The sequence below is a fragment of the Girardinichthys multiradiatus genome, chromosome 10 (assembly GCF_021462225.1).
Source record: "Girardinichthys multiradiatus isolate DD_20200921_A chromosome 10, DD_fGirMul_XY1, whole genome shotgun sequence".
In the NCBI taxonomy this organism is placed as follows: Eukaryota; Metazoa; Chordata; class Actinopteri; order Cyprinodontiformes; family Goodeidae; genus Girardinichthys; species Girardinichthys multiradiatus.
Genome location: NC_061803.1, coordinates 19,392,013 through 19,417,042, shown reverse-complemented (window position 1 = coordinate 19,417,042; position 25,030 = coordinate 19,392,013). Strand labels below are relative to the sequence as shown.

At 38.4% G+C, this 25,030-nt stretch overlaps 1 protein-coding gene across 3 annotated transcripts; it reads left to right on the top strand.

Moving 5' to 3' along the window:
• The first annotated feature begins 1,023 nt into the window (after window positions 1-1,023).
• On the top strand, window positions 1,024-24,262 carry LOC124875098 (PDZ domain-containing protein 7-like). 3 transcript variants are annotated; one of them, XM_047376937.1, is made up of 18 exons: window positions 1,024-1,224; window positions 1,719-1,820; window positions 3,215-3,440; window positions 4,642-4,779; window positions 4,867-5,041; window positions 5,139-5,315; window positions 5,762-5,909; window positions 9,043-9,103; window positions 10,920-11,097; window positions 14,256-14,482; window positions 15,448-15,609; window positions 17,290-17,405; window positions 17,961-18,052; window positions 18,365-18,456; window positions 19,920-19,991; window positions 21,047-21,652; window positions 22,850-22,950; window positions 23,848-24,262. In XM_047376937.1, the coding sequence occupies exons 3-18, from the start codon at window positions 3,278-3,280 to the stop codon at window positions 24,013-24,015; spliced, it is 2,676 nt and encodes an 891-aa protein (XP_047232893.1). In that variant the 5' UTR covers window positions 1,024-1,224; window positions 1,719-1,820; window positions 3,215-3,277; the 3' UTR covers window positions 24,016-24,262. The 3 variants fall into 3 exon arrangements, with proteins under 3 accessions (XP_047232893.1, XP_047232891.1, XP_047232894.1); XM_047376935.1 differs by lacking the exon at window positions 1,024-1,224 and having other exon boundaries at window positions 1,235-1,820; XM_047376938.1 differs by lacking the exons at window positions 1,024-1,224; window positions 1,719-1,820; window positions 3,215-3,440; window positions 4,642-4,779 and having other exon boundaries at window positions 4,867-4,985; window positions 5,066-5,315; window positions 23,848-24,261.
• Window positions 24,263-25,030: the final 768 nt, after the last annotated feature.

The window sequence follows — 25,030 nt, the reverse complement described above, 5'->3', positions numbered from 1 at the left end:
CGTATTGTATATTCACTTGACTTCCAAATGACACAGCAGATAGAAATTTACATTAAAACGATGAAGCTCAATTGTATATGAACTGTAGGTGTGTGTATGAGTCTAGTGCATTTTTGGTTAATACATGCCTGTTCTTCATTTAATAAAGTAACTAGAGGTGGGTAGAGTGGTCAGAAATGGTCCTCAAGTAAGACTAGTGTTACTTCAAAAATACACCAAAACGCATAGTCTGCTAAAACTACTTGTAAAAGTAATTTTTGTTTTAATGTTACTCAAGTAAATGTACCTAGCTACTACCGATCTCTGCTGAGGTTAAACTACACAAACATGGACTCTTTATATTGGATGACTTCTTAAGGCAATTAATTACACTGGACTTTATTTAGGGTTAGCAGACTAAAGGGGACTAAATAGATGTGCAAGTGACACTTCAGAATTTTTGTTAAAGAATTGAAAACCTTGCATTATTTTCTATCCATTGTTCTTTACATTTTTATATAGTATCTATTAGAATAGTTGTTGCAGGGATCTTATCATTGCATATACTCTATATAATAATTGGTTATTTCCGTTGCTATTCTTGAATTGGGCTGCTTGCATCACTGGTATTGCTATACAACCACTTTTATTTTCTACAGTCACTATATTCTATTTGGTTCTTGCTCTTTTTTCTGGCTTGTTTCTGTTGTTTGTATAATCCCCTCCTTCTTGTCTCCCTTGCATTATGTGTTTTTCACTGTTATTTGTCACTATACAAATAGAATAGGTCTAATAATAAATCAAACAATTTGCTCGGGTTTTTAAGGTTGTACATCAACATTTTTGCAAAATAAAAAAATATTTTTAAGGATATTTTCTAACAATTAGCTGCTATTTCGTATTATTCTCAAATTGTTATTTTTTTTTTTCTTGTAATGCGAGCTAACAGGAAGTACTTTCACACTCACGTCATGCATGTCTTCCAATCAAACACCTTTATATGCCAACGATCCAGCCAATGAAAGTCGCCTCAAGGTGGCGCTTCGTTATACAGAAATGCCCTGTTGACGCATTTCGCTCAAACAGACGCAGATGTACAAAGTGCTTGCGGTGGATTTGTTTCCCTGGATCACTGTGGATGATTTAAAGGACTCTTCTCCGTGTTGTCTGTCAACTTGGATTAAACAAAGAACAGGAGAGGCGTCCACCTGTGGTTTCATTCCGGGCCGAGACGCAACATGTTTGGTAAGTGTTGCTTTTTGATCTAACAGCTTTATGTACTTAGTGTCTAGTTTTTTATACATGCAGTCTATATAATATATAAGATGCTGGACTTATTTTTTGTTTTGGTCGTTTGTTTTCTTTAAACGTATTAGTTTATTTTTCAGACGATTGAAGTAAATTATTTTGGTGCAGCCGCAGTTCTGCACTGCGCTGTCGGGGGTGCTGAAGCTCTGGAGAAACTCAAGGGAACCCCAAAGTGACGACATGTTGACAGACTCTTATCACGGGTTAAGTTTAGTGACACGTAACCATGGAGACCGCATGTGACTTCCTGGCTGTAGCGGATCAGGTCTGCATTGGATAACCCGACGAAATCCTATTTCTGAGCTCACCTGCTGTAGTTAAAATCCTCTGTGACTCAGTTTTGTGATAGGAGGTGATCTGAGGAAGCCTGAGGACAGCAGAACGCATGGTGTGTCGGATAAATGTTTTTTTTTTTGTGTGTGTGTTTGGAGACTCAGACAGGTGAGAGAGATGCAACATGGAGAGGAATGGACCAAAGTGTGACTCCAGGAGGCCAAAAAGTCAAATATCATGTCAGAAAACAACCTGCATGAGTAAGTTGAGTTAAGAAATACCACAAAATCACCTATACAGACATCTCAATAGAAGTGTCAGTGAAAAGTTAATTTTGGTAATTCAAAAAGTGAAACTAATTTTACATAGTTTAGTTGTACACAGTGATATACTTCAAGTGTTTATCTCTTTCTATTTTTATTTTTATTTTTACGGCTTACGGATAAAAGCTCCAAATTAAGTGAAATGGGAATCTCACCTAATCCCATTTAGAAACAGATTTTAATAGAGAAATGTTACCGTGGACTTTATTGTCGCTCAGCAGCCATCAAAACACTACACAATGAGTGCAAGATACAGAAGGTCATTGCTAAAGGATTCGGCTTTTTAGAGTACTGCATTCAGGCATATTAATGTAAAGTTTAGTGTAAGGAAAAATTGTGCTCAATCACCAGGAACAGCCACAGCCTTGAGATGAATGGCAAATGGCCAAAGCTGTCACATTCCTTGTGTTAAGCCAATCATGAACCAGAGACAAAGTCAGAAATATCCTACCTGGGCTAAAGAGAAAAGGGACTAGACTGTTGTTCGTGGGCTCAAAGTCCATTTTTCAGATGAATGTAAATACTGCATTGCCTTTGGAAATCAAGGTCAGAGAGTATGGAGGAAGACTGAATAGAAAAAAAATTCAACTGTTTTGACGTCCAGTGTGAAGTCTCCAGTCAGTGATGATTTGGGGAACTGTCATCTGCTGGTGCTGGTGCACTATGTTTTATCAAGTCCAAAGTCAGTGCAGCTGCCTACAAGAACATTTTAGAACACTTCAGCTCTGCTGACAAGCTTTATGGAGATTTTGATTTTATTTTCCAGCAGGACGTAGCACCTGCCCAAACTCTCAAAGGTACCAATGCCTGCTTTAATGGCAAAAATATCGTTGTCCCTGATTGGCCAGTAAGCAAGCTATCATAACCACATAGAAAATCTATAGAGTACTGTCAAAAAGAAGATTAGGGACACTAAAGCCAACAATGCAGATGAGATGAAAGCCATAATTAAAATACCCTGGGCTTTGTTCACACCTTAGCAAAGATAGGGTGGTTGTCTCCAGGCCATACTGCATTGATGCAGTAATTCATGCAAAGCGAGACCTAACCAAGTATTAACTGTGTATACTGTAAAATAAATGAACATACTTTTCATTAGGCTCACATTTCTGTGTTACAATCTTTTAATTGCAATTGTAGTAGTAATGTTTTAATTTTCTGAGAAACAGCATTTAATCATCAAAATTAACAGAAGTAAATCAGTCTGTGTAAAGAATCTATATATGAGTTTCACTTTTTTATTTGAATTACCTGAAATAAATTAACTTTCCACATGCATAAATGCTTGTGTTTTTAAGATCTAGTTGTGTGTCTTCTCTAATTGCCTTTAGAGCCCTCCACCAGGAGCTGACTGTTTGGTGGAGTGTGTGTGAAAGGAGACGCAGTCAGCCCCCATGGCTTTTTCATCAGACCCGTCCCGCAGGGAAAGAGGCCACGCAACACAAAGTTCACACACAGCTACACGCAACCTCTTGCGAAAGAAGGAGCAGCGTCGCCGTGGAATCCGATCCTCCTCACCCATGGGTCGGGTCATCCTCATCAACTCTCCTGTGGATGGTAGGAAGCAGCTGCAAGTCGCAGTCGGCTGTAAACAAAGTGCTGCCTAATTATGCTTAATTAATGTCATTAAGTAGTAAAACAGTTGTTAACCTTAAGTCCTACAAAACCATAATTATATATCGCATTAAACTATTGACTCAAAATTATATAAACTTAACTTTAATTTTGACATCAAACATTTTAGAGTTGAGAGTCTCTATATATTTAGTGCCTTGCAAGCATATTCTTTCCCACTTAAACCTTTCCATATTTTCTAAAATTATAACCAAAAACGTGAATGTATTTCTTTAGGATTTTATGTGACATTGTGCATAATTTTCAAGTAGAAGGAAATAGATTCAAAGTTCCAAAAACCTTTTACAAATTAAACTTCAGAAAAGTCTGTATTGAGTTCACCTGTGCCAGTACTTTGGTATATGTCTCCACCAGCGTTATGCATCTACAGATTGAAATTGGCGTCCATTTTTCTTTGCAAAGCATACATTTTCAAGCCTTTCTCAGATTTCCAATTAGACTTAGCTCTGGACTTTGACTGGACCATTCTACCATATGAATATTCTTTGATCGTAACCATTTCCGTCTGGCTGTATGTTTTGGGCCGTTGTCCTGCTGAAAGTTGACCCTCCACTTCCAGTCTCAAGTCTGTTACAGCCTCCAACAGGTTTTCTTCCAGGACTGCCTCACATTTATCTTCATGCATCTTCCCAGCAACTCTGTCCAGCTTCACCGTTATTAATAGAGAAAAGCATTCCCCAACAGTATGGCTCTGCCGCCATCATGTTTGACCATGAGAATCGTGTCTTTCATGGTGAAGTGCACTGCAAGTTTTTCACCACATATACCACTTTGCATGTAGGCAAAAAACTTAGGTTTTGGTGTCATTTGACCAGAAAAACTTCTTAAACATGTCTGGTGTTTCCTCTGCATGACTTATAAGGCACAACAGTGACTTGCATTTTACAACCCCTGCCTATTTGTAAAGTGCAAAACTAATAGTCTAGATTATCCCACCGAAGTTGTGGATCTCTATATCTCCGCCAGAGTCCCATGAGCCTCTTGGTAAGTTTGCAGTTGTATGATACTCTATTTTCTATTGATTGTTTTTTACATATCTCTTTTAGGGGGTGTCAGTAAGTTAAAGCAAGATAGGATCACAGATTTTGCCTTTATATCTTACTATCTGTCTAATATCTTTTAGGTGGAGATGATAGTGAAGACCTCCACACAGTCACAGTGGATAAGAGTGTGGATGGGAAGCTTGGCTTCAGTGTGCGTGGAGGCTCAGAGCACGGCCTCGGCATCTTCGTCAGTAAGGTGGAGGACAACAGCACAGCACGTGAGTGGTGGTCTTTGCAATGTGACCACTGCTGTTGTGCTCTGTTGCTACCTGATGTGCTTTACACTCTTCTGTTTGTGTTTGTAGAGGAGGCGGGCCTGCATGTCGGAGATAAACTGGTTGAGGTGAACGGCATTAGCCTGGAGAGCATCACCATGAGCAGTGCCGTGAAGGTCCTGACAGGCAACAACAGGCTGAGGATGGTGGTGAGGCGGGTGGGGAAAGTTCCCGGCATCCGATATTCTAAGGAGAAGACCACCTGGTGATTTTCTTTTTTTTTTTGTAGAAAAAAACCTGTTACTTTCCTGATTTCCTTCCTCTGGATTTAAAATCATTCGGGTGCGATGGTCATTTTCAAGGGTGGACCTGATACATAAGCGGATGGTGGTGGAGGAGAGTGGACGAACACCTTCAGAAGCCAGTTCTGACAGCGCTCTGCAAAGGATCGTCCACCTTTACACCACCTCTGACGACTACTGTCTCGGCTTCAACATACGGGGGGGGAAGGAGTTTGGTCTGGGCATCTATGTTTCTAAGTAGGTACAACGTTCACTGGAAAGGAGACTAGGGAACATAATTTACAGGGAATTTCATGGAAAGGAAAAAGGCTTGTACGTGCTCTCTGTACACAAGCTTGCCATAGTACACATTGGTTTATGAAACATGCATGTGCATCTCAATAAATCAAAATATTAACAGCAAATTAATTTTAATACATTTTAAGTTGATTCATCACAGAGTGACATTTCTTGTTTGTTTTGTTGTTGTTAGTTTCAGGGACTATGACTTGCAGCCAATGAAAATTCAGTTTCTTAAAAAACTGAATATTACATAAGACCAAATAAAAGAAATGTTGGCCTATTAAAAGTGTGTTCATGCACTGACCCCTCAAAGTTATCACAAGTTGTTTTTTTCATCAACTCAAAAGTTCTTGAACATTTCATTTTTGTATCCCACGTTCCCTCCTGTCTTATTGTCTCAGACTGGATCCAGGTGGTCTGGCCGAGCAGAATGGGATTAAGATCGGAGACCAGATCCTAGTTGCCAATGGAGTGAGCTTTCAGGACATCAGCCACAGCAGTGCTGTGGAGGTGCTGAAGAGCCACACACACATCATGCTCACCATTAAGGTGACAATTTGTTTTTTTCTTTTTAGTTATTATTGATGCCTTATTTTACCCAGGAAGGTTGAGCTGGGCTGCATTTCATCCTCCAGGGTAGAACTTTACAGATGGGATTTTATTTTATTTTTTATGATGTGACCAATGCAGATATTTTTAAAAAGCGGAAGGGTCAAAGGCTGAGATTCCGGGCCAGTTATTTTATTTCATTTTGCTAATATGAGATTTTGTTTTTCATCTTTAAGTCTAATTTTACCTAGGATGACAATTATGCCTGTTGCTGAGGGCATGAAATGCCATTTCACCAATAGACTGAAACAGGCAGGATGAAACTGGGGGTTCTTTCTCCTTCTGTTCCTCTAAAAAGCTAATGGTAAAAGTCTTTTCGGTGACTTCCAGACCTTCCAATTCTGTCTGTCATGAATCATGCTCGATGAGGAAATGTTAGTAGGCTTTTTGTGGGGAAGACACAAAGACTGGGATCTTATTAAAGGTATCAGAAACAACTACATTTATATCCAGATCACTTTATTAAAAAAGGGAATGCAAATTTGTCCCAAGATCTCTGATTGGTGAATCTCATACCACTCCAGTCCATCCTCTGGAACGTGCCTACAGGCTTTTCATAAACAGGAGGCTGTAGTGCCACATGTTTGACATTTGTAGTGTTTATCCAACCACAGCAACCTTTTGCTGCTCATAGATGCTCCTAGTTGCTCATAGATGCAAATTAATATTACCAACAAGGTCTAACACAGAGATAAACATATGCTGCAATTCTTTCTGTTTGGCAGCTAACAGAACATCCTTATATGAAACAAAACAAGAACATAAGGACATCTATAAGGTTCCTACTGAGTCTTTAATTGTCGGGAATTTGCTTTTATCATTTTCCAGATCTGTTTTAGTCTAGACCGTTGTGTGGTTTTAAAATTGATTCTATTTTATGCATTAAAACACTAAAACTACAAATTTTTGAACTTTTACAAATAGAATAAAAATATTACTATACTGTATGTAGAAAATCTAATTCCAGTTTTGACAATTCTAAGTCTTATACATTTAACAGAATTAATTTAACATGAATGAATAAATGTTCTTTATCAAACTGTGAAGTTGAAAGCCAGACTCAGCATTGTGTTTCATGATTTATAAAACGTAGTATAAAAGAATTTCGTATAACTCCAGGTATCTTTTTTAATTTGTTTTTTTTCTTTCTTTTTTACTCACATGTCCAGAAAATCTTTGAAAATTGAATTTGGAAAAGTATGGCTCTAGTATTTGTTGATTTATATACACTCCCCATCAAAGGTTTTAGAATGAAGGCATCAAAACAGTGAATGAGCACATATAGAATTATGTAGCAAACAAAAAATTGTAAATAAACTTTAAAAATATTTTATACTTTAGATTCCTTAAAGTATCCGCCCTGTGCTGTGATGACTGAAATATTAACCTTTGGCCATCGCTCAGTGAACATCTGGGAAATTCTTTCAAGACTCTAAGGAAAACCATTTCGGGTGACCACCTCATGAAACTCCTGGAGAGAATGTCAAGAGAGTAATAAAAGCAAAGAGTGGCTATTTTGAATAATCTAAAATATAAAAATGTTCAGAGTTATTTTACACTTTTTGTTAACATCACAATTCCATGTGTGTTCATTCATATCATGAATTGCTTAGATAGTTGAAGTAGAACAAAACCAGAGGATGAAACAGACTCAGCACACAGGATAAGACGGTAAATGAGGTTTATTTCTACTGTAGACTTTGTTTAAGGAATCTTGAGCTGGAGTTGTCCAGAAGCCAGAGGAGGAGGAGGTAAACCCAGGAATCCAAGGAGAGAGAGAGAGAGTACTGGTGATGAGAATATTTACAGTGCAGTCCTTAGGAGGGAGTATTACCAGATGTTGGCAGGCAGATAGGCAGGTCGACAGGAGTCCACATAACTGAGGTTATGTTCCAGCAAAGGTCTGTATCAGCAGCTACCTTAAGAAGCCCATGAGCTCATTAGGAGAATGTGTTGCAGCTGCAGACAATGAGCTGCCAGAACCAACCAGAAGGGGAGGAGCAGAGATCCTACAATTCATCGTTTTGTTGCCTATTGTGAGAATCTACAATTTAAACAGTGATGAAAATAAAGAAACGCAATTGTCAACAACTTCAGCCTCTAGATGTGCAGAGTTGATAGAGACATATCCTGAAAGACTCGCAACTGTAATTGCAGCAAAAAAAAAAAAGATTCAACAAAGTTCTGACTCAAGGGGGTTGAATACAAATGCATTAAACTTTTCTTATTAAGAACTTGGTTGCAGTAGTTAGTACTAAATACTACATGGTGAAAGACTGAAAGGGAACATGTAGGTAACTACAGGAAGTTTAAATAGACTTTGACTAAAGTTTTTTCAAATCATGATCAGCCAACTGTTTTTTGTTCACATGAAAAATCCTCAGAAGTTTATAAAAGAAATTTAAAAAGTTTGATTTTAAAGAGAAATGATTTGTGGAAAATATCTTTACTCTTCATGGACAATTGTATTGTCTTGCAGATCCTTTGTCTGATTGAGGCCTCATGGAAAGCTGTTTGTGTTGACCAAATCACTAAATACAAGCCAAAGAGGTTGGATTTTATTCCACCCTGACACTTCACCCTGGCTCTTTTGTGAACTCCACGCCTAACTAACCTGTGTGCATTAACCTTCTGACCTGCTGCCCACCTCTCCTCTTTAATTCACTCACGAGCAAGCAAGTTTTGCCTCTTTACTGTGGTTGGTCCAGCCAGTTCTGTGGCTGAGGCTGACACCTGGCACACACTCATAATATTCCTATCTCACTTTGCCTGTTGGAGGTTGGGTTTCGCGCAGTGAACAAAAAAAGCCCGGCCCTGTGCATTATTCACCAAGCAGACAGGATCAGGTGCTTATAAAAGCTTAGAGCCTGTGTTTTGTGTAACTTCTGTTGCTTTGGTCTTTGGAAACTGAACCACTCTGAGTTAAAGAGCATCGCAGCCATCAGTGATTACTAGAAAGTTAGGACGGAAAATAAGATTATTTGTGTGATTTTTACTGTTCTTTATCAAATATATCAAACCCCATAAATGTCTCTGAGTTATTGTGTGGATATCTCTGGTCATATGTTCACAGGAAGCAGGACGGTACCCTGCCTATAAAGAAATGGTGGCAGAATACAGATGGTTGAATAAATGTATGTATCTTATCTTTTTTGTTTTTGTCTGTCTATAAAGATTTATAGTTGTGTTCAAAGTAATAGCTTTCCATCATCTCTAACCAGATCATTGACTGTTTTTTGGTAAAGGTTATTTTTCTACATGGCAAATAATATAACCATAGGTGTGGAGGAATAATAGAAAGCCAACAGACCCAACAGTATATGATGCTGATTGTAATTGAATCAATAATTGAAAGGACAGCATTTAAAACAATAGCAGTGTGAAGTATAGTGCATTCCTGTCTCAAAGTCAGAGTAAAATGGGTTGTTCCAGATATTGTTCAGAATAGTGAACTTTGACTAAAACCATAATTGGAGAGAAGAAAAAGAATTAAGTGCAAAAAATGATGGGCTTCTCATCTAAAAGGATCCATAATGCTATAAAATAGAAACCAAAACCAGAAAGAAGTGGGGGAAAAATGTGAAATTACCAGTCAAATGGATGGAAGAATAACCAAAAATGACAGGCTCCGCTACTATTTGGGTGTAGGGTGATTAAAGAGGGTTTACAGTGATCACTAATAATTAGAAGATGCCTATATGAAGCCAAGCTGTTGGATAGAAGGCTCCAGAAAGTCCCATTGTTAAAAAAAATGACTTTCTGATGAGATTAGAATTTGACACGCATTGATTGTCCTAAAGAGAAATGGAGCAACATGTTATGACATTTTATGAAGGCAAGTAATCTATGTTCACTGTGGTTTAACATCATGATATGGGGATGTTTGTCATACAAAGGTATCAGTTATATTTATTGCATACCAAAGATCATGACTCACTTTCAATACATGTAGAACAAATACCCTTGAAATGCATGTTTTAACAAGACAATGACCTCAAACGCACCAGTAAGTGAGAAATGTCTGCCAACAATATTCAGGACCTAGAGCAGCCAGCCTAATGTCTGGGTCTTAGACCAATAGAAAACCTGCCTAGAAACAAGAAAGGCGGGAAATTGTAGAATGTAGTCCAATAATGCTGGGCTTGACCTTCTAATGGGTGCTAAAAGTCGGTCAACTCTGTTCACAGAAGTGAAGCAGTTCTCAGAAATTATGTAATTAGTAAACAGGAGCCAAACTGTTCTTGTACAACTAAATAGTATCACGTTAAGTGTTTGAATCGGACCAAAGTGCAGAAAAGAGCTTGGCAGCCGCATGATGAGTTAATCTTGAGGTTTTATTCCAAAACCGTCAAAAGCGTCACAAAAATCACTGCAGGTACATAACCGAGTTCAGAGCCAAAAACCTACATGAGTACTCAGTTCTCCAACGTAGCAAAACTGAACATCAACAAGGGTAGTGACGAGGAATAGTGACGGAGAAACCAGCGGGGAACAAAGAACACAGACCAACTAATATACAGGGAGAAAACAAAGGCAGGTAATCACAGAAACTAAGAACAGGTGTGACAAGCTGACAGGGAGGCAGAGGGGACAGGTGGAACTAATAAACAATAAAGGAAAACATAAACCTAAACACAGTTAACACAAAAACACAAACCAAGTCCCAGGATGTCATATCATGACAAATAGTAGTTCAGTGATTCTCAGGAAGGCTAAATACTCGAGCAATTTTCATATAATACAATAAATGTTTATTCATGGACACATGCAAACAGTTTTTGTGCTCCCTAAAACTCCCCTTTCCTTACTTTAGTCAAAAAACTAATTTGATACACTTTGTTTTGATGTGGAAATTAAAGCTATTATAAGAAAGGTTTATGTTTTTTACACACTGCTATTATTTTGAACAAAGCTGTATTCTCAGTAACATTAATGATCTCTTGTGCTCAGTGGCCAATGGTTCTCAGCCGTCTTCCTCCCAGGCATCAGAATCCACCTCTTCAACTTCCTCTCTGTCATCCGGAACCCCGGTCAGCTCCCTGAGCGGCCTGTCTCAGCTCATGTTCCCACCCAGCCTCCCATTTGGTTCAGACATGGTGGACGTGTGTATCTCCATGGTGGACCTAAGGTCAAATTTGTCTCCTTTACGTTGATATGATAATTAGAATTGATCAAAGTCTCAATCATTCCTCTTATGCTTAGCTTTTTTTTTTTCCACCTCAAACATTTCACATAAAAATCTAAAAAGTGTGGCTTGCAATTCCATTCAGCCTCCTTTACTCTGATGCCTCTAAACAAATTCAACATAATCAATTTGTTTCAGAAGTCCCTTAATTAGTAAATAAAGTCAACCTGTGCGAAATTGTATCTTACAATAAATAGAGCTTTACTGGGAAAGTCTTGGAAGTTTTTAGAGAACGTTAGTGAACAAACAGCATCACAGGTCAGGAAGAAAGTTATGTAATAGCAGGGTAAGTTTAGTTACCTCTGGAGAAGTTCCAGAGATCTACAGCCACGGTGGACAAAGCAGTTGTCTGGACAGCTGTTAGCCATGGCTGAAAATGTAGAAAACATAGGAAACATGTTGAGGAAGGTATTCAAGAGCCTAGACATCTTTTGTCTATCTGCCTGTAGGCCAGACAGATAGACAAAATCTGGTCTCACTGATTAAAGTTAGCTGGGTGTCATCAACGTAGTAGCAGGAATTTATTTTTCCCAATAAGGAGAATGTAAACAAGTATTAAACTGGACCTGGCACAGAACCTTTTGGAAGACCTTTACTTACTCTGATGACAGTAGGGAACTTTTACTGAATGTAATCTGTCAGATAGATATGACTTAATGCGATCTTTTAAGTGGCCAAAGGCTTTCCCTGAAAACATTTGATGTGCAAGACTTCTGAATACATAGAGTTTAATAAATAAACAGATGCTAATGGATATGGCTCAGTCTCTCTTGATTGTGACTTAAGAACCGGTAGCAATAGATTTTAATGGTAAGGAGGGTGCATATCATGCCCGTTAACATGACAGGTACAAGTATTTATTAGTTACTAATAATTGTAGCTGGAGGGCTTTAAACCAACTTGATACAAGTAGTCAAGGTAAGATAAAAAATGAGACTGAAAAACAAATACAACAGGGCTAACAAGACTGACAGAATTTAGTAAATCAAACAGAAAGACATCTGACTTATTTTTTGTTAATTTGAGAAAAAGTGTTTGCTTTGCAGGATGGGTAATGTTAGCCAGGGTTCTAATTACACTAAGGAATGGCTTGTAAACACAAATTACAAGGGGGCCAAGGCCATAACCCTGAGGCAGACTACAACTAAACTGACTCTTGAAGATGAAAATTTATTTGGACTGACTGGTTTGGAGTTTGATCTTCTGAACCAAGGCTAGTTGTTGCTATGCTTTGGTTTACTTAGCACAATGGTTTTTTTTTATAAATACGTATTTTGTAATTACTAATATACTGGATTTAGAATGTTTTAATTCTTTCTTTGAAACGTTGTACAAATAAACTTATCCTCGCAAAAGGAAAACAGTTAAAGTTTATTTGTACAACAGCATTTATTCACAAAGTAATTCAAAGTATTTTACAGAAAAAATAAGAATACTAATACAATGTAAACAGCACTGTGAGGATGCTTGTAGAGAGTTCCAGGTGATTGACAAGACAAAATGATTACATTATGTACAGGTCCTTCTCAAAACATTAGCATATTGTGATAAAGTTCATTATTTTCCATAATGTCATGATGAAAATTTAACATTCATATATTTTAGATTCATTGCACACTAACTGAAATATTTCAGGTCTTTTATTGTCTTAATATGGATGATTTTGGCATGCAGCTCATGAAAACCCAAAATTCCTATCTCACAAAATTAGCATATCATTAAAAGGGTCTCTAAATGAGCTATGAACCTAATAATCTGAATCAACGAGTTAACTCTAAACACCTGCAAAAGATTCCTGAGGCCTTTAAAACTCCCAGCCTGGTTCATCACTCAAAACCCCAATCATGGGTAAGACTGCCGACCTGACTGCTGTCCAGAAGGCCACTATTGACACCCTCAAGCAAGAGGGTAAGACACAGAAAGAAATTTCTGAACAAATAGGCTGTTCCCAGAGTGCTGTATCAAGGCACCTCAGTGGGAAGTCTGTGGGAAGGAAAAAGTGTGGCAGAAAACGCTGCACAACGAAAAGAGGTGACCGGACCCTGAGGAAGATTGTGGAGAAGGGCCGATTCCAGACCTTGGGGGACCTGCGGAAGCAGTGGACTGAGTCTGGAGTAGAAACATCCAGAGCCACCGTGCACAGGCGTGTGCAGGAAATGGGCTACAGGTGCCGCATTCCCCAGACCTGGGCTACAGAGGAGCAGCACTGGACTGTTGCTCAGTGGTCCAAAGTACTTTTTTCGGATGAAAGCAAATTCTGCATGTCATTCGGAAATCAAGGTGCCAGAGTCTGGAGGAAGACTGGGGAGAAGGAAATGCCAAAATGCCAGAAGTCCAGTGTCAAGTACCCACAGTCAGTGATGGTCTGGGGTGCCGTGTCAGCTGCTGGTGTTGGTCCACTGTGTTTTATCAAGGGCAGGGTCAATGCAGCTAGCTATCAGGAGATTTTGGAGCACTTCATGCTTCCATCTGCTGAAAAGCTTTATGGAGATGAAGATTTAATTTTTCAGCACGACCAGGCACCTGCTCACAGTGCCAAAACCACTGGTAAATGGTTTACTGACCATGGTATCACTGTGCTCAATTGGCCTGCCAACTCTCCTGACCTGAACCCCATAGAGAATCTGTGGGATATTGTGAAGAGAACGTTGAGAGACTCAAGACCCAACACTCTGGATGAGCTAAAGGCCGCTATCGAAGCATCCTGGGCCTCCATAAGACCTCAGCAGTGCCACAGGCTGATTGCCTCCATGCCACGCCGCATTGAAGCAGTCATTTCTGCATAAGGATTCCCGACCAAGTATTGAGTGCATAACTGTACATGATTATTTGAAGGATGACGTTTTTTGTATTAAAAACACTTTTCTTTTATTGGTCGGATGAAATATGCTAATTTTGTGAGATAGGAATTTTGGGTTTTCATGAGCTGTATGCCAAAATCATCCGTATTAAGACAATAAAGGACCTGAAATATTTCAGTTAGTGTGCAATGAATCTAAAATATATGAATGTTAAATTTTCATCATTACATTATAGAAAATAATGAACTTTATCACAATATGCTAATTTTTTGAGAAGGACCTGTATTTCTTTATGCCTAGGTCTGAGTCAGAACTAACAGAGACCGCTATCCAGACAGATTTTTCCTCTCAGAGAATGGATACAGACACTACTCGCAGCCTGGGACCAACCACTCTACTCAAAGACACAGTGATCCGGGCAGAGGAGAGCAGAAGGTGGAAGGAATCTCCCAAAACAGCCGTGCTCCTGGCACTCAGCAGACCAAGTCGACCAATCAGCAGGTCGCAGAGCCAAGTTACTGTAGCAGGTCAGTCTGGATATAAAAAAATATTAGAATGTTCCTACACAAATGTTTGGACTAAATTTGCAGAGGTTTTCCAAAAGTATTTATAGCACTTAAGGTTTTTCATATTTTGTCACTTTACAACCACAAACTTTAATATATTTCCTAGGGATTTGATAGTGTTTGCCAACATAAAGCAGTGCAAAGTTTTGAAATGGATGGAAAATTATATATGGTTTTACAAATAAAAATCTTGAAAGTGTGGTGTGGATTATAAAAGTTCATTATTTTGAGATAACAGAGATATTTTTCATTCACAACTTCTCTGCTCCTGAGTCAATCCTGTAGAACCACAATTTGTTGTTTCACAGCTGTTCAGAGACATGGCTCCGAATATTATCAAGGATTCAACACAACCTCTTCCATAAAATTGTGGAACTACTGTTAGTGTTTTGGTGTATGTGTCTTCCAGCTTTGTACATCTAGAGACCTGCTGGAAGGTGAACCTCTACCCCAGTTCCAAGTCTGTTACACCAACTCTGACCAGCTTCTCTTACCCTGCTGAAGAATAATAAATCCACAGCATGATGCTGCCACCACCACCATTTTTCACAGTGGTGATGGTGTTTTCAGGGTGATGCTCAAGTGTTAGTTTTCCAACACAAATTGTGTTTTTCATGTAGGCAGAAAAAAATTATTTTGTTCTCATCTGACCAGGGAACCTCTTCCACAGGTTAACTTTGTTCACTACATGACTTATCAGTAAACTGAAAATTGAACTTATTGGGATTTTCTTTCAATAATCATTTTGAGGAGTGAATCTCTGCAGCTCCTCCAGATTTTTCACATTTTACAATGATGCAGTATTTGTGTCGGTCTATTAAATAGTCACAATAAAATACACAAATGTTTGTGGGTTGTGACATGACAAATGTGAAAAACGTTTTTCAAGGCACTGTAACATATCTTTTGTTTGTGCTCCATCACAGAGATCAATCAGAAGAAAGACCAGAAGAAGCAGAAAGAGAAGCATACAAAGGAAAAGAGCACTCTGCAGCGCTCAAAGACCTTTGTTAATCTGCTGTTTAAAGGAGGACGCAAGAGAGACGCCTCCAGTGAGCGCTCCAAGTCACCAAACAGAGAAGGCAAAGGTAGCTGCACTTTCATTTGTTTACACTTATGTAACAGGAAAGTTACATCTCTACCCAGCCTTTTAAAGATGTTGCAAGTTCACACTCAATAATGTATAAGCTGAGAACAGCCTGGCCTGTGGTTTATGATTTTAAGTAGATTTTTCAGGAAAATTTTGAAGTAAATTTTGTTGTTTTATGATAACCGAGCTGATCATATGTACTTCTGTTAAGTTCGGTCCCCTGTTACTATTTTTTCATAAATAAAACAAGCTGTATTTTCTCGTGGACATGAGATAATTTTGGTCGTACACCCAATAAGAGAAGCTTCACATATTACCAGATTTTATATAAATCAGGATTTCTTGTTTTTTGTATGATTTTTAAAGCTTTTTGTGGTTGTAACAAAAAGCAAACCAAATTAACTACTGTTATTATAAAAGCTCATTACTTTGAGATAACAGAAATATTGTTTTATTCACGGCTTCTCTTTGCTGACAAATAAATAAACCTCTACATTTATTATATATTTAATGTTAAGACTCCTACCACCTTTTGTTAATTTTGACATCTTAAAACCCAGAGTAAACCTCTCTAAAAGGAACATGGCAGCATGGCTTAGTTTTTCATTGTAGAATCTGAATGAACAACAAAACATCTGGAACAAAGACCTTTATTGTGTATTCATGTGGTGACACTAAAGTAGAAATGTATGACTAAAATGAGACTACGTTTGGAAACACCTCATACCACCTGTCAAGCACAGTGGTGGAGGGCTGGTTATTTAGGCTTGTTCTGAAGCTAAAAAACCTGGTCACCTTGCGGTCAATAAGTCGATCTTGAGCTCGTCTGCATACTGAAGTATTCTGGAGTCAAATGTGAGGCTCTCTGCATATCTACTACAAAATGGCTGAAACAGAAAATATCAAGGTGTTGCATTGGTTCACACTCCAGACCGGAAACTAATTAAATGCTTAGTTTGACCTTAAAAGATCTGTGCCTAAACAGATATACAGACCATTTTTATTATGTCCTGATATGCAAAACAAATTGAAAGAAGCTGTACTTTCTTTTTAACATGACCATAGATGGTGTCCTTGCATTGATGTCGCCCTAGGCTGGCCCCTCCTTCTGCTACCACCATGCCAAATAAAATACAGGAAATCATTACAATTCTGGGTCAGGATAAAATGCAGTGCAGTCCTACAGAAAGCATGTAAATTTGTCTCCCTATTCCCAGTGGCAAGCAGAAGGTGTCAACTCTCCATTGACTGCAAAAACATAATAGCAATAGAAAACATGGTTGAGGCACAACTGAGAGATACTTTGCACGTTTTTCAATGCTGCTCTGAGCCACTGTCCATTTGGCCCTTATCAAAAACTGCCATTGACTGTTAATTGACTCTATGGCATGCCAAGTCATGGGTAATGTTTGCTTGACTGAGTTTCATTGTTTAACTATATAATCCAGAGTTTTAATACATTTAAGGACAAGAGACGCAAATAAAAAATAAGGCATTCCTTGACTATAGAAGTCTTATGGAGAACAATAACTTAACCTTGTCAGTCTGATGTTTTTGTTTTGTTTATTTCAGATTCGTGAGGCTCTGCTACAGTCCCAAGCAAAGAAAAATGTACTTATAGCAGGAGACGCACCTTTAAGACTATAATTTAAAATTTTACTTTGCTGTATTTTTTCAGAGGGACGAAATATCAGTGCAATGCCAAATTTGGAGATGCTCGGGGTGGTGGAGGACATTGCACGCAGGCTGCTGAGCGAGGAGGAGGTGGATGCTGTGATGGCAGCGTGCCAAAGGGTGGGAGTCTTTGGAAAAGCAATGAATATGTTTGTGTCTGAATATGGCATTGAGGCAATTAGCTTTGATAGCAAGTAATCCAACAGTTGTAGCCCATGTCCTGGATACATCTTTGTGTAGTGGCTCCAGCAGTCCATGCCTTGCAAATCTCCCCAAAACTCATCAATGGGCTTTACTGCACATTCCTTTCAAGGCTGAAGTTATCCCTGTTGCTTGTGCATCTTTCTCTATCATTTTTTTCCCTTCCATGAAGCTTTCCATTAATATTCACAGAGATAGCACTCTGTGAACAGTCTGCTTCTCTATCTTTTGTGGCTTATCCTCCTTGTAAAGACCATAACATGGAACAGATGGAAAAACACTGAAATATATAACTCTGTATATTATAAATCTGTTTAATTGTTTGATATTAATTACTTAAATATTGTAACTTTTTGATGATATTGTTATTTACAGATTTACAGTAAATTCTTAACTTTTAAAGTAACCAGGCAGATTTACAAATATGGACCTCCTAAAAAAAAACATACTAAACCGCTGATTTCGTTAATCCAGTATATAGCAGAGAGGTCAGTGGAGAACTTGATACGCCACCTGCTGGTTGTGCTGGACCGACCCGAAAAACTACTGCTTCTGAGGGAAATCAGGTAAGGGTACATGATAGAAATAAAACTTAAGTTGTAGGTGATAATAATCACAAGGCCATAAGGGCAAAAAACACTATGTAGATTAAATTAGTTTAAAAAGGCTGTGAAACGAAATAACAATGGAGATTTATGTATGCCTAGGTCTATAAACCTCTCATCAATGATTAAGCCTGGCAAGAGAATTAATGTTTTAAGTTATGGGCTCAAGCATTTTCAAAATAATAATCTTAATAATTATCCTGCTGCACACATAATAACCTTTAAGGGTGACATAACACAGTCACTCTTTATTTGTCCCATTTTGTTCATTAGACTTGTGCTTCCACCATCTGATCTGAGTGTTTTCAACAACATGGTGACTGCTGTTGAAGCTGAAGCCTACAACATCCTCAAATATCGATCAGGTGTGTATTTTAATTAGCCAAAAGCTGCACTACAGTGCTGTTTAAATGTTTTTAGACCTTTTTATATCATTTATTTATTTCCAGTTGGAAATAAGTATGGAATTTAGTGTCTTGCAAATTCATTCCCCTTGAACATTTTCATATTTAATCTTAGTATAGATTCATCTGTTCTGTGAAGGAGTCGAATCCTTTTTAGAGAACATCGGCCAACAAACAGCATTATGAGGACCACAGCAGACAAGTCAAGGATAAAGTTGTGGAGATATTTAAAGCAGGGTTAGGCTCCAAATATAGCTGCATGATATGAAGAACAAAAAAATTGCAATATAGTTGGTGACTATCTCTTGTGATTAACCCACATTTTTCTCCCTCTTCTCTTCATTTCCTATCAGCACAGTTTTTCCCCCCCAACTCTCTCTGAGTTTAAGCATTTGTCAACTGAAACCTATATTAATGTTGTGTATTATTGTCAGTGAAAGTTCATCCAACTGGCCAAATATAATATTTGCATGGTTGGCCATTATTGCATGTCCCTGGTAGTTCTATAGAAAATTGCTTCTTAACATTCTTTGGTATCTGCGTTATTGCACATATTGATTTTGCGAAGGCGATCAAATCTGTTGTGCAGCTCTAGTTGTAAAATAATATCCCAAGCTTTGAAAAAAATGGAAGCAAGCTAACAAGACAGCTGTCATTCATGCATTTTACAAATCTGGCCTTTTATGGAGGAGTGGCAAAGAGAAAGCGAGTGATAAAAGTGAAGTCCTGTCTGCAGTTTGCTAAAAGCCATATAAGGAACAAAGCAGACATGAGGAGGAAGGTACTCTGGCCAGATGTGACAAAATGAAACTTTTTGGCCTCCATGCAAAGTACTGCATGATGTAAAACACTACACATTACCCTGCACACCCCATTCCCACCGTACAATGTGGCGACTGTGGCTCAGTAGGAAGAGTAGTCGTCTTGCAATCAGAAGGTTGTTGGTTTGATTCCAGCTTCCTCCTGTCATATGTCGATGTGCCCCTGGGCAAGGCACTTAACCTCAAGTTGCCTACCGATCTGCGTATCGGTGTATGAATGTGAGTGCGATTGGGTGAATGTGGCTCTAGTGTAAAAACGCTTTGAGCGGTCTGTATGACTGGAAAGGTGCTATATAAGTTCAGTCCATTTGGTGGTTGCATCATGCTATGGAGTTGCCTCTCTTTAGCAAAGACTGAAAAGCTGGTCAGAGTTGATTTATATTTAGGTAAATACAGGACAACCCTGAAATAAAAATTAGGAAATGCTGCAAATGAACTTGAGACTACTTCTAGTAGGATGATGACCCTAAATATATGGCAAGAGCTACAAAGGAATGGTTATGTATTTATATTTTACTTCCAACTAAATGTATGGTCCTATAATCTTAATTCAAAATAGTCTTGGTTTTCCAAAGATCTTTTCTTCTTGTATCTGCATTGTAGTCCGAACTCCTCCTCTCCGCTCCCCTATTTCTGGTCGAGCCCCCAAACGGCACCTCATTACACCCATCCCAGGTCAGTAACTATACCTCTGTATTTCTTTCTTTTGTTTTTTAAAGAGTGTTGTCAGTTGTGGTGCTCTCTGAGAAACATTAGGTTTAAATCTCATAGCCTTTTAATATGTTTTATAATTAACTCTCAAGAGGCCTACAGATCCTTACATTTTTTTCCACTTCAGTTTTTTTAAAAACTACTTCATCCTGAAATATTCATATGAAATAAAAAAAATTATTTTGGAGTGTTTTAACCCTTTTATGGTCAACGTTTTTAACTAAGGACACATTCTTCTGTAAACCTGAAAAATATACGTATCAAATGACAATTATACTTTTGGGATTTCAACTCTTTAAAGGCCAGTTTCTTCACATAGCTCCAATGTTTGATCACTGAAAAATCCATAAAAATACATTACACAGACTTTTTTATTACACACACATGAGAAATGTGAAAAAAAAATTATTTTAGTGTTGGATAGTGATATCCAACACTAAAAGAAATTTTTTTTCACATTTCTCATTTTAGTTCCAAGACACTGGTGGTGAAAATGCAGCAATAGCAAGTAGTCCAATGTGAAATTGTAACGTATAAGAATGCACTAGTTTAAGATAAACGGGGGATCAAAAATGACATTTTCAGTGGTTGACATTGGGACACTTTCTTCTATAGAAAAAATTGTCAGTTTCTGTGTAGCTTAGCTTATTTTATGCTAATTAGAATGTCCTAAGGGCTTACAAAGTGTGATTCAGTGTTTTTAACACCCATTCACTTAATTCTTACAGGGTTACAGAGTGTTGGGCTAATGCCTCACTTTGACTCTAATTTCAATAATGTTAAGCGATGGTTCACTTTTTCTGTCTTTTTTTTTTTTTTTTTGAGAAGCGGGGTCTTGACAACATAAAGTAGGCCAGAAAAAAAAATCGAGACAAGATGTACTTATGATTCAGTATGATCAGTTTTTTCTTGTTTGTATTGTTCTTTGCTTCAATTGTGATTATATTTATTTATTTGTTACAAATTTGTTTTTACTCTTACTAATTTGTAAAATTGTAAAATGTTCATCCTCTTTCCAGATTATAGGGGCGGCTTTGAGCTCCACAGTGCAGAGGAGGTGGAAAAGGAGAGCCACCTGCTGGAGGAGCTAGAGAAGCTCAGCCTGACTGGCTCGCAGGGATCTAGAGGGAAAACAAAGAACTCTAGTTCTTTCTCATCTCTTCTGGACATACCCGTGGATGGATATAAACCAGAGTCCAGAGGCTTCAGATCCCACTCTACTGGCCCCTTGCTCCATAACTGGCTGCTGGCCCACAGCAGTGACTCCCCCCCTCCTCTTCGTACAGACATCGGCACCATTCGCTCCGTCCACTTTGATGAGGCTTCTCTGCGCTCATCTTCAGACAAGGTGGAGACAAACCTTGAGAGGGGAAGGACTTTCTTCAGAAACAGTCACTCACTGGGCAGGAAGGAGAAAAGTGCAGACAGGAGTAAGAACAGTATGTTCACTCTACAGAGTGCAAACCGTAGGAGTCGACCCTCACTGTCACAGGTGTTTGGTACGGGTCAGGATCAACAGATGAACGGTCACCGGACTTTGTCACAGAACAGGCTCAACGGTACAGAGCCTGAACAGGAGCATCAACTGAAGACTGTCAGCATCTCCAAAACCAACCAGTCTCTGGGTAAATACCATTCATTCTGTCTCAGTCAAAGCTTTTCCATAAGCCGTTTCTTCTCCACACACATTACTCAACTATGTGTTATTGATATGTTTCCCATTTGCCAATTTAAACGTTTATATTATACTAAACAGTAAACATTTAATAGTACATCTCAGTAACTTCGGATATCCCATAGTCATTATTATGTGATGAAATCCCAAGATTATTATTATTATTATCTAATGAAAATCCAAAAATTCTGTTTCTCAGAAAATTTGATTACATACCTAAGACCAATAAAAATATTTTAATACAGAAATGTTGGCCTACTAACAATTATGTCCATGTACTTACTGTATAGTATTTACACTCAATACTTGGTCTGGGCTTCTTTTGCATGAATGTCTGCATCAGCCTGTGGCTCTTCTGAGGTGTTCAGAAAGGTCAAGTAGCTTTAACAGCGGCCTTCAGCTTCTCTGCATTGTTGGTTCTGGTGCCTCTTGACAATACTCATAGCCAATAGATTGGATGTGAGATTTTAGTCAGAGCTTCTTGCTGGCCAACTAAACCCAGCAATATCATGATCATTAATAGAAGTATTGGTACTTTTAGTAATGTGGATAGTCCTGGAATCCATATCTCCAAAAGGGGTTGTCTGCACTGACTTTGGATTTGATAAAACACTGTGAACCAGCAGTTGTAGATGATGTGGCTCAACATATTACTAACAGTGGAAACTTCAGTTGACCTCAAGAAAATTGGATTCTGTGCCTTTCCCCTCTTCAATCAGACTCGAGGACTTGCTTTTGCCCTGCTTTTATTACTTGTTTTCCTTCCACTCAGCTTTCCATTTATATGCCTGAACACAGCACACTTATTGAGCAATGTTTTGTGGCTAACCATTTTTGTGGAGGATGTCAGTGAGAAATTTTCCCAGTGAGGGAAAATTTCTAATTTTCTTAGAAACTGAATTTGAGGTGTTAATCAGCTAACCACCATAAGCATTAAATTTAAGGACTCACTCTTTAATGTATCTACATAATAGGTTTCATTTTGTGATAAAATGTTATTCTAATTTATTGACCTGCACTTGTATGCACAATTTACAAAGTACATTCAGTATATGTTTATGCCATTGAACTTACCAGTGCTTTAAGCTTTTTCTTTTTGAAATCAGTTACTTTAAAAACACATCACTATAGTCACTAACTCCTGCAGGCATCAGCATTTCTGGGGGGATCGAGTCAAAGATTCAGCCAATGGTGAAGATCGAGAAGATCTTTCCTGGTGGAGCCGCCTCCATGTGTGAGGTGCTCAAGGTAAAGTGACGTAAACTTAAGAATGATTAAATACTGTTGTCTTGATTTTACTCTCCAAAGTGTGATAATACATCCATCCATCCATCCTTTGGTCGTTGAGGGGTGGACATTGTCAGTAATAATAGATGGATATGCTGTGTTGCTTAAATTATGGTTAGTTGGTAATAAGGGGCCCAAAGTGTGCTAAGAAAATATCCCCCACACCATTATATCCCCACCAGCCTAAATGTTTGACACAAGGCAGGATGGATTCATGCTTTGATGGTATTTACACCAAATTCTGAACACACTATCAAAATGTCACAGCATAAAGAGACTCATCAGACTAGGCAACGTTTTTTCAGTGTGTTATTGTCATTTTATGCTCAGTGTAAACTTGTAAGCTCTGGTTCCTGTTTTTAGGAGCACCACCTGATGTGATCTACTGCTGCTGTCACTTATCTGCTTCATAATTTGATATGTTGTGCATCCAGAGATGGCATTCGAAATATTTTGGTTAAAATGAGCTGTCCCCAACCCTTCTGCTTATTCTCCTCTGATATAAACAAGGTATCTTCATCCAAACGCTGCACACTGGATATTTTCTGCAATCATTCTCTGTAAACCAGAGAGATGGTTGTGCATGATGCTGAGATCAGCAGTTTCTGATATACTCAGACCAACTTGTCTTGCAACAAAAACCATGTCACGATCAAAGTTATTTAAATGCTCTATCCCATTCTGGTGATTGCTTCAAACTTCAAGTCATTCCCTTCACGTCTAGATGCCTAAATAAGTTGAGCCATGTGACTGCGGTTTGTGGTAACAAGCAGTTAAACAGGTGTACCTAATAAAGTGGTCGGTGATTGAAATCCACTGAACGACTTTGTCTGACCTGAAAACCTCACTTTGTTCCAGGCTGGATTTGAGTTGGTGTCTGTGGACAGAGTTTCCCTCCAAGGAGTGACCCACCAGCATGCTGTTGACATCATTCGCAAAGCCTTCAGCAACAAGGCCAAAGACCCCATGGTGTTTGTGGTCAAAGTCCCCAAAAATCTTTTAAAAGACAGGTCTGAGCTCCCTTAGTGGGAATAATGGAAAAACCTCAATGACTTGCAGCTCTGTGGGAGCTAAGTTTAGGTATGTCATTTTACCGATAATGTTAAACAGGGCAACAAGCTGGGTTGGACAACACAAAAAAGCTTAATGATCACAGGAATTCAGAACCATGAAGGAAAGAAAATATTTTAAGAGTTGTTCTGATTTTGCAGCTAAATTGATCTATTAAAAGATTGAAATTTAAAAATGTGTCAGTTTGGTTTTTTGATTCATATGCATCGTCAGAATGTCTGCTTGAAGAATGAAAGACAGTTTCAGACGAGCTTTACTTGCAAATAAATTAAATGAACAACAAATACAGGTTATCCCTGCAAATACTTTGTTCATAAATAAGTTGTGTATTTAGTATATCTGACACAGGTCACACTGCACCTTAAATTATAAAGTGACGGATACAGAAAATAAATATAAAAATGTAGTTTACTGTAGGGGCAAAATAGACATTGGGAGTAATTTTACATTAAATTATAATAACGATTTAACAGACGTCAAACTAAAGTCATTTAAAAATATGCTACGGGCTCAGTGTAATGTAAACGTAAAACATGAATACAAAAACTCAAGCGAAATAAGACAAAAAACAAATTAAATAAGACTTACCGTACTGTTCGATTAAATGAAACATGTACTGGTAGGACGTATGAGGGCTTTCAGGTAAGCGATCTGTGACGTTTCATCGATGTGCGCATGCGCATTTCTACAAGGTAGGAGGCACTGGCTGCACTCAATCCCTGATTGACTACAGAAGTTGTGCGAAATTCTGTCCGCCCTGAATCTGTCCCCCTTCTTTCTGTAAATTGACTCCAGGAGGCGCTGTTGCTTCACATGGGCTGTATGCTTCCCGCATACAAGCAGATTTTCCTCACCAGTCTGCTGTCCCTAACCTCACAGGACGCATATCTAAACCTAAAGACCTCTGTGGTGAAATAAATGTAGCGCCCATGGTGTTAACATCGCTGCTGTGTGACCAAAGGAACAGAGT